Source organism: Bacillus rossius, chromosome 1, assembly GCF_032445375.1.
Source record: "Bacillus rossius redtenbacheri isolate Brsri chromosome 1, Brsri_v3, whole genome shotgun sequence".
In the NCBI taxonomy this organism is placed as follows: Eukaryota; Metazoa; Arthropoda; class Insecta; order Phasmatodea; family Bacillidae; genus Bacillus; species Bacillus rossius.
The window spans coordinates 377,217,567-377,232,268 of NC_086330.1; the positions used below are offsets into that span (position 1 = coordinate 377,217,567).

The window sequence follows — 14,702 nt, forward strand, 5'->3', positions numbered from 1 at the left end:
GCGCCAGACAAACAAAACAAACACTCTTTAACACGCTCGACAAATTGCCACAAAACGTCACACCCGTGTACAGAGGCTCTGAAAAATAAAATAGCCGGTCATGGGGACTGTCAACAGAAGTGAAATCTTAAAACTTTGTTTTTTAAATGTGTAAGATGGCACCATTTCTACGTCAAATGTACGTAAGAAAATGATTTCGGTATCATATCAGTACGATGTCAGCATGATATCATTTATCCTTACATAATTTTTTAGTCACGACATATGTCGGTGGTATTTAAAAATTATTGCAAAAATTCATTACCCAGCTATGACTTACCAGTGATGTCAGACCTAGGTCATGTGTTCACGTGGTCAAATTAACTTCACTTACTACTACTACAGCATGTCGGTGACGCGAACTCAGAAGATTTTACCCATCCAAAAAAAAAAAAAAAAGAGTCCTACACGCACATGATACAGTCGAGTATATACAATGTATTAGTGTATATATGCGTATACATGTACACAGGCCGCTGCGATTCGCCAGTCTGGCGCAACACGTCACTAGCATGTCGGTGACGCGAACCCATTAGTTTTGCCCCTACCAAAAAACGCTCAACGCAGCTAAAGAAGTTTTCACTTCAAAATTTAATTTACTGAGTTGTAGGTTGAGATAAAATAGAGAAGAAACCCTGATTACAGTGGTGGATCCTGGATTACTGATGTTTGGGGGGAAAATTTCAACACATGCATTAAAAAAAACTTACATATAAGCCTAAAGAAGAGCCTTCTCGCAATTCAAATTGCAGGTGCTGTAACAGCCCACTTTGCATCACCCAAGATAACATACAGCCTTCACTAATATTTGCAAATATAACTGGTGTACTACAGTCTACTCTCAATGTCTCCGCCCCACCCTTTTTCTTTCTTTCTTTTTTTTTTTTAATCCTGGTTTTTGCTCTACAATTTACACCTTCAAAGTTAACATTCAAGCCCGGTTATGTCAGTATCCAGAGCAGAAGCCGTGCCCAGACTATTTTTTTTTTTTTTTATTTATTTGTATTTGTGACATGCCCACCGACAGCTAAAACACTAGCCATTGCCATCACGCTATTGGTTCTTCACCGAGGGCTTTGGGACTCAACAGCCTGAAGATCTTTACCCCCTCGGGTGAAGTTTCCGAACCATCTGTCATTGCCTGCAGAGAGGGCTTTTCCACCTCGCCAGATACCTCTCACGGACATCTGAGGATGAGGAGACACTAGTGCCACGAGAAGACACATGGTTGCCTTAGCGTAGATCGCATCACACACACTCTCCGTGAACCTGGTGGATACTAGAGCCAGCCCAGTGTCAAACAACACACGCTGCAACCACCACACTTCACTTGCGATACGTGATCAGTAGACAGATTGGACGGACTCAAGGAATAAGGTAACAGGCAACATTTTGGCCATTTTCACTTAATCCTGCTATGGGATAGAATTTTATACAGTAGTATGCTGCTATTAATTATGGACTAATGCTGCAAGACTTGTTCCTAAAATAAGTCTGTCATTGTATTTATGCTTGAATTAATAGTGTGTGTTGTGCACATAACTTTGGTCATTTGTTTCACAGAATATGTTATTTTCTGTATATGTAAATACTGATTTATAAGGTAAGAAAAAAAGAGAGCAAGATGAAAAATAATATTAATTTAAAATCATATTAATTAACATGTTGCAAAATTATAAGCTTTTAAATAATTAATTATGACCACCACCTAAAACCTATAGATCAAAGTAAAGACAAAAAAAAATTAAATTCAAGTGTGTGCCTATGATTTTAAATTATTACCGTATTGGCCCGAATATAAGGCGACCCCGAATATAAGGCGACCTGCAGTTTCAGGAGGCCAAACAAATGTAAAAATAATTTTTGGTAGAAATTAATGTGAAAATTCATTAGACATACATTTTGTGTTGATAAATTGTTTTTGCATTTATGTATAACAATTAATTTATATTTATCACATTACTTATTTAAAATAAGTTTGAATGGCCTACCCTAAAAGTCAAAAGAAAACAATTAGAAAATATTTACATTTTTAAGTATTACACTAGAAATTTTTTCGTATGTTTACTCTAATGAAGCTGCATAATTGTCATCTTCAGAGCTGTTTATTTGTCTAGGGCTCGTTCCCCGCCGTTCCACCGATGTGTGATTGTTCATTTTTCACAATTTTTACAATGGCTATTAATCCCTCTTAAAATACAGCATTTAACTTTCCGTTTGACTTAAGCTACATATTACCACAGAACAAGGCGTATTACTATTTAGTAGTGTGTTAAACGTAAAAAAAGCAAACAAAGAATGTATCTTGCCGGAACAAAACAAGTGGCTAGCTGACATGATGAAGCATACGGCCAAGAATAACTTCGGTTACGTGACCGCGTATATTTGTCCTTATTACTCTCTGACAGAGAGAGTCTGTTCTATGAATTTGAAAGAATAATCTATTATAATTATGAAAGGTTTTTACATAAATAAAGAGTGGATTATTAAAATAGCTTTTGAAGCAACGTACCAAATTCCTGTTAATATGGCGTCTTCGTGCGTGTTCGGCAATGTTCGTTTTACAACAAAAAAATATTGTGGAAAGACAGTTGGCAGCCGTGAATTTCCAAACATTACATCCGAAATGTTTGTAAACGTAAACAATCGTTCTGAAAATAACTGTGATATTTTAGTACAAATATTTCCGTTAAAAATCTGAAGATAAATTACCGTAAATGTTAACACGCGATTGTACACAAAGTACAAATATGAATTGTGAAATAAAAGGTTGCCATTTTGAGATGCTTCAACATTCACGTTTTTACTCAAGAACAAATATTTTAATTTTCAACTTCAAACAATTGTCAATTACTGCAATATTAGGTGGATTTATCATTTTTCCCCGTGTGAGGTAACAAAGTTTTAGTTAATATAAAAAATTGTGAACGTTTTGTTAAACAATGTTTCTACTGTAGCTTTCAGCTTGGAACTAATGTTTGCGGTTCTGACGTCTTGGGTGCGAAAATAAGGCGACTTCCAATTTTTGCATCTCTCGTTTATGTAAAAATGGTCGCCTTATATTCGGACCAATACGGTATATAGTAATTATTTTTCCTGTTAGCAAATAAATACCCGAGCCAAATATAACAAAAAAAAAATGTTCTGTCTGTTAGTCTGAACAAAATTATTTAACTCAAAAGATCTGTTGATGCTATTGGATAGAAATTCTAACAAATTGTAGATAAAAACTTTAATTTTTCAAATGGTTCGTAAGATATTATAATAACATAATCTGATAGCAAATATCATTAGTTCCATTTTGACTGTAAAATTAAAATTAATTTACAATATATGTAATTCAGATAAATAAATAATATGCAATAACTAGATATTGTGTAGATTTTTAAAATTTATAAAGATTAGTTTTAAGTTGTGTTAGAATAAGTTCAGTGTTGTTATCAACTTGAGATTAATTAGGTACATGTTTAGGTATGCTCGCATGTTTTCAAGTTAGTGATTCAACTAAATTGTTTGCGCTTGCTCCTGACATAATACTGAAAATGTATTTTACAGGGAAAATTGATTTTAAATTTAACTTTAGGGTACATATTATTAAATAATAACCATCTTTTCTATCTAAATAACCTGTGTGAATTACATATATTGAACATGCAAACAAGTCGTGGGCACAACAAGTGAATAATACCATTGACAGCTGAAGTGAAATTTGAGTGATTTAACAATGTTATCGAGGGAGGGAGATTTCCTGAAGTAGATTACGCACGCAAGGAACAGCAATCACATCTAGCAGAGAGGTGGATTTGGTTAATTTGGTTTCATTTCTGTAGGATTGCTGTTCTTTCTTACAGCTTTATAGGAAAAGAGCCTTTACATATCTGTAGCCTACCCCTAGATAAAAGACGCTGTGGCCAATCTTCGTATGAAATAGAGTAGACATACTTAAAAATGTCATTATATTATCTTAAAAATAGTTATTTATAAACATCTAATTAACAAAAGCAATGTTTCACTAAACAATTCCTATAAATTTGAAGAAAACCTGACATTAAAGTTGAAACTGACCAAAAATTTGTTATCTGGAAAAAATAACTTACAGTAATTAGGTGACTTAGTGTCCTTTACTTTCGGGCTACAGATGTGTTCATTTTGCTCCCTCAGGGACCACGATGGTCGAGCGGATAGGTCACTCGCCTCCCACCGAGGGTCTAGGGTTCGATTCCCTGTGGGGTCAGTCCGAGTTACTGGCAGTGGGAAACCGGGCGGGCGTTATTGTGCACCGGTGGGTTTCCTCCGGACACTCCGTTCCCATCTGCCCATCTGCCCATCTCCCGGGTATACGTGGATGTACTTCATTTTCATTTGAATGTGTTTCAGATTATTTCGGTTATTTCACATTAATATGCACAGTTAGGTAACGTTTCCACACATTTCAGTCCTTTCCTTCGATTTATTTCGTTACAATTCGAGCATTTAATCGTTGAAGTTCGATTCAATCAAAACACAGCCCGTGCGGACGGCAGGGTCGCCTAGAGGGAGGCCCCAATAGTTGCCGGTATTTGTTCACCCCTGACTGGAACAAATATTACAAGTCTAGTGCTGATAAAAAAGTTCACCAGAAACCTTACAAGTTACAAGTTAAAGCAACAGGCACTCATTACCGTTTACAGTCATTACCGTGGTAAAATATAGTCTTTAATTTTTTTTTGGAACTGTGGAGTTTGGAAAGTTGTGCATTAGGTAATGATAGGGGGATGTATCCTTCCTTCAAATCACACACACACACACACACACACACACACACACATATATATGTGAGTGTATACACACACACAATATATATATATATATATATATATATATATATATATATACATACATACACATATATACATACACATATATACAGATATATATTTATATATGTATATTATATATATGTATATATACACACATATATGTACACATACATACATATATGTGTGTGTGTGTAATCGCCCCCGCCCACAAGAGGAGGCACGGCGGGAACACCGGGGAAGGCCGACGGGAACGGACCTGGATGGCGGTGAGGGCCGCCACGATGGCGGGACTGCCGAAGCCGTGCGAGATGAGCGAGAAGTGCGTGAGGTGCCGCTGGATGCTGGGGTCCAGGATGTGCTGCGGCCTGGTGTTGCACAGCGGGGACCGGTCCTGGTTCAGCAGGTCCATCAGCTCTTTGGTGACTTGCCTGCGACATAGGGGCGCCACACGCTCTCACCACCGTCACTGCACCTGCCCGCGTGCAGCGCTCCCCGCTCACCGGCAGGGACCGGCAACATCCGCGGGTTCATCACGCTCACCTTCACGCTGCTTCAGTGATTGGGCCACATTTTACCTGGAGGACCCTGAGCCAGTGAAGAACCCTTAACAAAAGATGTATCAAATCACAAACATTCTTCTTGACAGGTCTCGGGAGTTAGTAGCCAATGAGCAGGTGGTATTTGTACAAGTATGTAGATGTTTGTAGAGTCCATCCTAGAGGTCATAGATATCGCAAAAAAATTTTCCGGTCCCTACTCATTGGTAGGGACCGGAAAAATTCGCGGGTTCAATGACCTCCAGGATGAACTCCACAGTTCTAAGTACACTCGGTCAAATGTCACCCACTCATTGGCTGCTGTATTGTGAGACGTCCCAACCTTAGCAGCCTGTGATTCGATAAAGCTTTGGTCGGGCGTTTCTCATTGGCCACGAGTCATCCAGGTGAGTTGTGAGCCAATAGCAGAGGCAGCACTGAGTGTGTAACTATTATTTGTATTCTAGCCTATCGCAAAACCAATTCGCGAATTTTTCCGGTCTCTACTCATTGGTCAATAACAAGGTCACATATTTTGGCTGGTTATTCTTCTTCTTGTTCCTGACAGGGTATACAAGAGCACTGTAGTCCAATTACCAACGTGAGGGAGATGTACATGTGCTTCAAGTCTATTTCGTTACCAATGAATCCTTAAAATAACCATGGCTTTAGTAATGAAATGTGAAATTGTATGAGAACTTCACCATACAAAAATGGTACCTCTCCTACATTTGTTTAAGAAAAGTGAAATTCATAAGAAATTTACATGTTTGTCTGGTGTACATTCCACAATTGTTTAGTTCAATAACTTGCATTACCTGTTCAGGAATGTTACAAAAAATTTTTTACAGTGTTCCCATTAGAAGTTAAAAACAATATTAAGATTCTGCTTCATTAACCATACCTTGGATTTAATTACTTTTTTTTTTAACTTCTAGTTTCATGTTCTGAAACTAGAATATATAGGCCTATAGAAGAAATTATTTTTAAAAAGAAGTTCAACCTTATGCATTATCCAGTTGTACCTTGATGAAATTAGTCAAATAAAATGTGTTAATCATCAATATTTTCCTGGAATTTTACAAATAGCAGCTAGCATGTAGCCAAGGTTATAAATAATAAAATTAGCAACAAAAAGTTATATTCAATCCTTATATAGTTAAACATCTGTAGAAATTGTTCTTGAATTAAAGAAATAACATAAATATCAAATTAGTCAACCTTGGAGACTTAAGTAGTAATGGAGAAAAAAATGTATGGTTGAATAGACAGCTATTAAACAGATTCATGGGAGAGAAATGAATGAAGCATTTTAAAATGTCAAAACTCATATTTTTCCCTCTGCCCTTGCAAGCATAGCCATGTCACAGCTGTTACGATTCATCATCAACTCATTATTTTACTTCAGTGAATCTTGTTAATTAATTAATTATTTTTAATTCTCTACCATCGCCCATTCAAGGCCAGTCCTTATGTGTGAGCATTGATTCTTTTGTTAGTGAATACAATCTGCAAAAAATATTTCTCAGGAGACAGGTTCCGAGAGTTGGAATTCGGGCCCCGGCCCAGAACTGGTTTTCTTTGATTTTACTTTAAGGTTCAATCCATTGATTTCTTACATCAATTTTTTTCCTATCAGCATCCTGTAGGCCTTTGCTCTTCCCTTAAAACTAGGCTTCACATACATGTTGGATTAGTCCATTTTCAGGTAAATATTTACTTGGGCGGTATTTCCGGAAAAAAATGTTAAAAATCCGAAAATACCTTTATTTTATGCTCTTCAACTTCCTCTTTTCATTAAAAGTGGCGGAGGTAAGAAATTCCAAATACGTTAGGAGATATCGAATTTTTAAATTTCATCATATGTAGTTGAGCGGTATTTGCAAAAAAAAATTTTAAAAATCCGAAAATACCTTTATGATATGCTCTTCAACTTCCTATTTTCATTAAAAGCGGCGGAGATAACAAATTCCAAATACTTTAGGAGATATCGAATTTTTTAATTTTGCAATACAAGACCTGTGGAACCATTCGAGCGGCGCCATTTTTGTTATTTTGCCGTGTGGTTCGTGAGACGTGAATACGTGAATCGTGAATGCGTAATTAATAAAATGGTTGATTAGGTCAGGTCAGTTACATAATTAATACTTTCAAACTAAGCCGACATTAAAAATTATTTTGTGAATTAATTTTAATGGCTGTTTAGTTTTAAAATATTTATAATGTAACTGACCTGACCAAACAAACCCGGACAAAGGGTGAACAGTAAACTAAAATGGTTGATTAGGTCAGGTCAGTTACATTATAAATACTTTCAAACTAAGGTGATATTAAAAATAATGTGAATTAATTTTAATTATTCCTTAGTTTTAAATTATTTATAATGTAACTGACCTTACCTAACAAACCCGTAACAAAGGATGTACAGTAACAACTGACGTAAATTTTTTTGTTACTTATTACTTGCGCAACAATATCAAAATAACAAATAAGACTTTAAAATTAGAAACGTTAAAAACTCACCTAAGTTGGAGGCGGTAATTAAACACCGTTTTAAACAATAATTGAACTAAATAATCACGTATTAGTTAATTTGAATTCTGGCCTATCACGAACAATCACGTGACATCATTATCCAATAAAAAAAATACTTGTACGTAAACAAGAAACAATGGTGCACGCACGCCACAGGAATGCGCTGGTTTTGTGCTGAAATTTAAAAATTCGATATCTCCTAAAGTATTTGGAATTTCTAATCTCCGCCGCTTTTAATGAAAAGAGGAAGTTGAAGAGCATTATATAAAGGTATTTTCGGATTTTTAACATTTTTTTTCGGAAATACCGCCCAAGTAAATATTTACCCATTTTCACTTCATTATTTCTGTTTTACTGCATATCCTAAGGGTGTTTTACCATAAAAGAATTGTTAATTCATTAATTATTTATAAATTGTCATCACCAGATACATTCTAATTGTAATCTGCTATTTGTAAGAAGACTTGCCTGTGTAATTGTGTAATTTCTACTAGAAGATGATTTTCTGTTTAGCTACAACTAGGTAAATAAAGCATACAAATTATATTCTATGATTCCATTTTTTAAATATTTCTCAAAATATCTTTAAATTGTAAAAAAAAAAAAAAAAACATGGCAGTTGAAGCTGTGTGGGGTAGGTTAAAAAATTACCAATGGTACTGACTAGCTCAGAAATTATCTAGAGTGTGGATGAACACTGTGAGTTATGCCCCTAGCACCACAGTGAAGCCTCTGTAGGTGTGCTGCAAAATTGAGATAAAAATTACAAATAACCAATATTGAACACTAAATTTATTGATTTTTATCATAAAGTGACTAAAAAAAAGTAATCAAAACACTGATTAAAATTCCAAACATGTTTTGTAACATTAGGTGGGTAAAATGTAATATGTAAGTAGGCTAGAACGTTGCTGAATTCAGCAATTTTCAGCAAGGGTGCCATACGAGGGCATATCTGGCAGGGGAAGGGGGGGGGGGGGAAGCAGCCCTTCCTTTCAAAGTGAAAAAATAAAAAATGGAGAAAGGAGTTGTATATTTAGAGAAAAATTACAATTAATCCTCATAAACTAATGTCTATTTTTTTTTTTCACATTAAGGTAGTTATTGTTTACACGTGACAGGAAGAGGTCGTATACGTGGTGCTGGGAGGGTGCGAGGGTGCTCACTTGGTGGCGTGTATCAGCTCCTTGCGGCGGTACGACTCGGAGGGGTCCGTGTGCTGTCTGCTCAGGTACTCGGCCACCTGCCGCGCCGGGAACTCCGTCTCGCACACGTAGCCGAAGTCCCTGGCCAGGTGGATCGCCTCCCCTGCAACACGTCACACTTGCAAACACACTGCAACATGTCTTCAAACAACACTAGCAATTAGCTCTTGTCCTAACCTATACGGTTTATTAAACACTTGCAAACACACTGCAACATGTCTTCAAACAACACTAGCAATTAGCTCTTGTCCTAACCTATACGGTTTATTAAACACTTACAAACACACTGCAACATGTCTTCAAATAACTTTAACAATTATTTCTTGTCCTAACCTATACGGTTTATTAAACGTTACGTGTAAACAAACTATAAGAGAGGTTATAACGGTATTACATTTTTTTAATTTTTTATATTTGTTCGGATATTTACCGGGAAAAGAAATTTTTTGCACTTGAGAAACGAGACTTTGTGTCACGTCAAGTGATAAAAGAAAATTCACAAAAAACTAAGTATAAATATAATTGTATTGCTACCAAAAACAATCCTGCATTCTGCATTTTCACAACATAAACAAAGCGTAGACAATAAGATACAAGATGTGAAACTTTGTGTTATAGCGCAAAACACAAGGAGCAACATGTGGCGTAAAAAAATAAAATCGACAACCACTATAGTAGAATATAATTACTACGTTCGAAATATATCGAATTACATTCTTATTGATATTTTTTTCGTGCTTTTGACATATATAACCTTCACCGTGACGTTTTCAGAAATAATCTTTATTTACATTTTAAACTGTTTAAGTACCTATACCCAGGGGCGTAGCCAGGGGGGGGGGTTTTAGGGGTTGAAACCCCCCCCCCCCTTAGCACCAAATCTTTAATTAAATTTAAGTACAGAAAACTGCTAAAATAGCACTATTTTACACCTTAAAATCCCAATTTTCCCGGGGGAGGACCCCCGGACCCCCCGCTTTAATACGGGGGCCATGCTTCTTAACACCCCCCATACACAAATCCTGGCTACGCCACTGCCTATACCTATCCATTGGCGTAGCTGTGTTCATAAAGTTGGTTTGGGGGGGGGGGGGGACAATTAATGATTTTGATGTCATGTAAACCCATTCCCCTCTTACTAAGACGGGGGGTCCGGGGGTCCTCCACCGGAAAATTTTGATTTTAAAAGTGCAAAATAGCGCTTTTTAAGCAGTTTTTGTATCTAACCATTGGATACATCGATGCTAAAATTATTATTGTTTAGTTAAGATAAAATTTGATGAGTGAAGAAATTACAAATAAAGTTGGGCAGAATGATATTATAAAATAAAAATATCACGGTCTAGAAAGTTGGGGGGGACAGTCCCCTCCAACCAAAAAGTTCAGGGGGACACATCCCCCTGTCCCCCCCCCCCCGGTTCCTACCCCCCTGTACCTATCCAGTTTTCTATGATTTTGCATGTGTAGATTCTGATGAAATAAAATTAATTATTCGTAACGGGGAAATTTAATCTTACTGGTGGCAAGGTGTTACGTTTCTGAGCATCGTGAACGCCGCAGACGCAATAGTAAAATTTCCCTGGGTTACATGACCCGTCTCCCTTTCTGTGTCATTACAAAAAGTGGCTACGCATTTACGGGACAGTAGTTTGGCGGTTATGACTCTATTATAATCAACTGTCCCAGAGTGATTTCAAATAATCGTTATTACGTAGGGATTGCATGGACAGTTAAAACTCGCTATTACGTGTTCATTGATGGCTGCAGCAACAATTTACGTAGTTTCCAGCATGCACATAATTCGGACTTTTTTTTCTGGCAAAACAACCTGTTTTGCAGGGTTCGTACTAAAAATTTGAAGCCGCGCATTTTCCATTGGCTAATTCAGGTACTAATGGATTCAGATGCAATTTAGTTGAAAACGCAAACCCTTAAAAAAAAATAAAATGCAGGACCGTTGGAATAAGAAACTAAATACCACCCAGACATTGCTTTGTTCGTTACTCGGCGCGGGCTCTTGCATTACACCGAACGAAATAATCGGTTAATTACGCCGAGTAGATACGAACGGACGCCGATGTCTGGAACAGCTGAGCGCCGGGGTTCAAGTCCTGTCATTACAATACTGCTGTATCATTTTGGTGATGCGAAATCGCAATTAACAATGCTTGCTGTATTTCTTTATTTTTCCTTTCCCCCCCGTATGACGTTGCGATGACTTCTCCGCCATTACTGCCAGGCTGATTGTGAGCGCTCTCTGAGTCGGAGACTCCAATGGCGCCTCCCGCACGACCACCGCTAATCGAACGGCAATAGCTCGTTCTGGGACCCTGCTTCCATTAACAGTTCTTTTTTCATCTGTTTACATTCCGCTCGCAGCACGATCCGACCAAGCTATTTTCAAACCCCTCTGGAGCTATGCATTAGCGTGGCTTGTCGTTTTCTAAGGCTAGGGTCCGTAATTAGAGGCCCGGAAAAATACGCAGATTCATTTCGCGACGAGATAAAATTCAAATGCATGCAAATACACATCTAAGCTGCTTTTGCTATTGGTAGAGACCGGAAAAATTCGCGGATTCATTCGGCAATAGGCTAGAAGTCAAATACATAAATATTTTGGATGATTTTGCTATTGGCTTACTGTTCATATAGACGAATCTCAACCAATTATAAACCCTCAACCAAAGAAGGATCGAATCACAGACAAACCAGCTGAGACGACTTACAAGTCAGCAGCCAATGAACAGGCCTTATTTGCCCGAGTGTACAGGGGAATGTGCAGTCTATCCTGATGGCCATTGAAACCGCGAATTTTTTCGGTCTCTAGCTATTGGCTCTCTGTTCATCTGGACGAATGTGAGCCAATGAGAAACCCTCAACCAAAGAAGTATCGAATCACAGGCAAACCAGTTGAGACGACTCGCAAGTCAGCAGCCAATAAAATGGCGTTATCTGCCCGAGTACGCAGAGGAATATGTAGTTATATCCCGCATGTCATCGAAACCGCGAAAACTTGCCAGTACCTACTAACATCATCGTAGAGCCTAGCCTGAGACCTGAAAATAACTTGAATTTTTTTTACCATGCGCGCGCAAATATTATAAATGCGAAAGTAACTCTGTCTGTCTGTCTGTCTGTCACACTTTCACGCCAAAACTACTGAACCGATTTAAATGAAATTTGGTACACAGATAGTCTAGAGCCTGAGAAAGGACATAGGCTACTTTTAAATGCGAAAAAAGGGATGTGAGGGGTTGAAAGGGGGAGGCGGGGATGAAAAGTTGTATGGAAGTATCGTCATTTTTAGAGCTTTTTTAGGCTGTCGATTCGATATAAATAAATATGACATTCAAAGTTTATAAAAGTTTTACCCTCAAAAGTGTAAAATAACAATAGGGAATATGGGATTATAGTTGTAGGAGTTCATTTAGAAAAAAAAAGTTTTTCCCATGGGCAGCTCTATGTGGAATACTCACGTGTATCAAATCCGTAAAATCTTTATGTTTTGGCAAAATATGGGAAAACAAAAAAACGTAGTTAATAAAAATGTACTTAAATAAACTCATATTAATACTTTATACCTTATGTACTTATAAACTCAAATTATTTAATAAGTTATTTGCAGTGAAACACTGCAAATAGCTAGGGGCATGCAGATTTCGCGAAAATATCTGAACACTTATTAGACCGCAACAAGGTATACCCGCAAATGTGGTTTCTTAATTGTGATTGGCGGCCGTCTGTGAGAGAAGTCGTTGCCTTATTTGATTGAGCCACTCAGGACGCGTTTACTTCCGCACTGAATCACTGTGATTGGTGTTGTTACAATCAAAGTGAAACTGAAATAAACTCACCCAACCACAGAACGCAGACGATGCTACAGTGTTTTGACTTTCATGTAGTCCCGAAATCTTTTCGCAAAATTAGCATGCCACTACAAATAGCTCATTAAAGTATTTATAAGTATGTGTCTTATTTGTAAAATAATTAGCCTAAATAATTTTAAAAAAGCTACCAAAATACACTATTCCACGCTGACGAAGCCGCGGGCACAGCTAGTGCTACGATATTTTCACATATGCAAAGAAAGCTACATACAAATAAAATTTACGTATGTGCTGTTTAATCATGTACTTTAGTGATTGAATACTGGGCCATATAATTTTAAAAAAAATTTACTTGCTATGAATATTAGTGATAGAAGTTATGTTTATAGAATTTTTCAAGTGTACATATTTATATAAGTGAGGTTATGTTCCCGTATGTACTTATAATTTATTTGCATTATGAATTTGTATGGTTATAATTAGGGACCGAAAAAATTCGCGGGTTCAATGACCTCCAGGTTGAACTCCATAGTTCGACGTACACTCGGTCAAATGTCACCCACTCATTGGCTGCTGTCTTGTGAGACGTCCCAACGTAGCAGCCTGTGATTCGATAAATCTTTGGTCGGGCGTTTCTCATTGGCCCAGAGTCATCCAGGTGAGTTGTGAGCCAATGGCAGAGGCAGCACTGAGGTATAACTATTTGTATTTTAGCCTATCGCGAAATGAATTCGCGTATTTTTCCGGTCTCTAGTTATAATAAATAAGTAGAGACCTGTAAAATTCGCGATTTCAAATCCCTAAAGGATAGACTCCATGATCCTCTACGCACTCGTGCAAATTACATCTGCTGATTGGTTACCGACTCGTAACACCTGTTGACTGGAATGATCGTGATTCGCTAATTCTTCTGTTAAAGATTTTTCATTGGCCCAGAGTCCTTCAGATAAACTGTGGCCCAATCACTGGAGCAAAGTAATGACAAAAGTATTTGGACTCTATCCTATCGCGAAATGAATCCGCGAATTTTACACGTCTCTATAAATAAGAATGAACATTCAGCATACAGTGGTCTAAATAAAGTTTAAGAACACAGGGTTATTTATTATAAAATTACTCTTATTTTGCGTTTTGAAGTTATTGTTTGTAACTATCACGTGAATGTTGCAGACCGTGTGATGACGGGAATCCTTCTTTTCACAGACGAGAGAGCCAAACGTCCGATCGTGCATCTTAGGTTTTTTTTTGTTCATTGTAAATAAATATGGCGGTGTTGATAAAAGGATACTAATGGTCCATTAAGTTAGGTTGGCTACATTATAAATACTTTAAAACATTGTGGACAGTTGATGTGGTTAGGATAGCTACATCATAAATACTTTAAAACATTGTGGACAGTTGATTTGGTTAGGATAGCTACATTATAAATACTTTAAAACATTGTGGACGGTTGATTTGGTTAGGATAGCTACATTATAAATACTTTAAAACATTGTGGACGGTTGATTTGGTTAGGATAGCTACATTATAAATACTTTAAAACATTGTGGACGGTTGATTTGGTTAGGATAGCTATGTAAAAGATAGGGGAAAAAGGCATGAACTTCGGGGAACTTCGGGTTTCGGCTCTCTCGTCTGTGAAAAGAAGGCTTCCCGTGTGAGGACCCTGGAGGGGGGAGGGGGGAGGTCAGGACGGACTGCGACGGCGCGGGGGGTGTTGTCGAGGCCCGCCATGACCTCTGACCCCCGGGTCTGTGGTCT

General features: G+C 37.5%; 1 protein-coding gene across 3 annotated transcripts in view; it reads right to left on the reverse strand.

The window, feature by feature from the left end:
- Positions 1–14,702, reverse strand: part of LOC134528558 (transcription factor AP-2-epsilon) — a 387,195-nt gene that overhangs the window by 2,464 nt on the left and 370,029 nt on the right. For all 3 annotated transcript variants that reach the window (XM_063362291.1, XM_063362289.1, XM_063362290.1), the window contains exons 8-9: positions 9,076–9,217; positions 5,095–5,266 (exon numbers count right to left, since the gene is read on the reverse strand). In XM_063362291.1, coding sequence (XP_063218361.1) covers positions 5,095–5,266; positions 9,076–9,217 — 314 coding nt within the window. The remainder of the gene's footprint in view (positions 1–5,094; positions 5,267–9,075; positions 9,218–14,702) is intronic.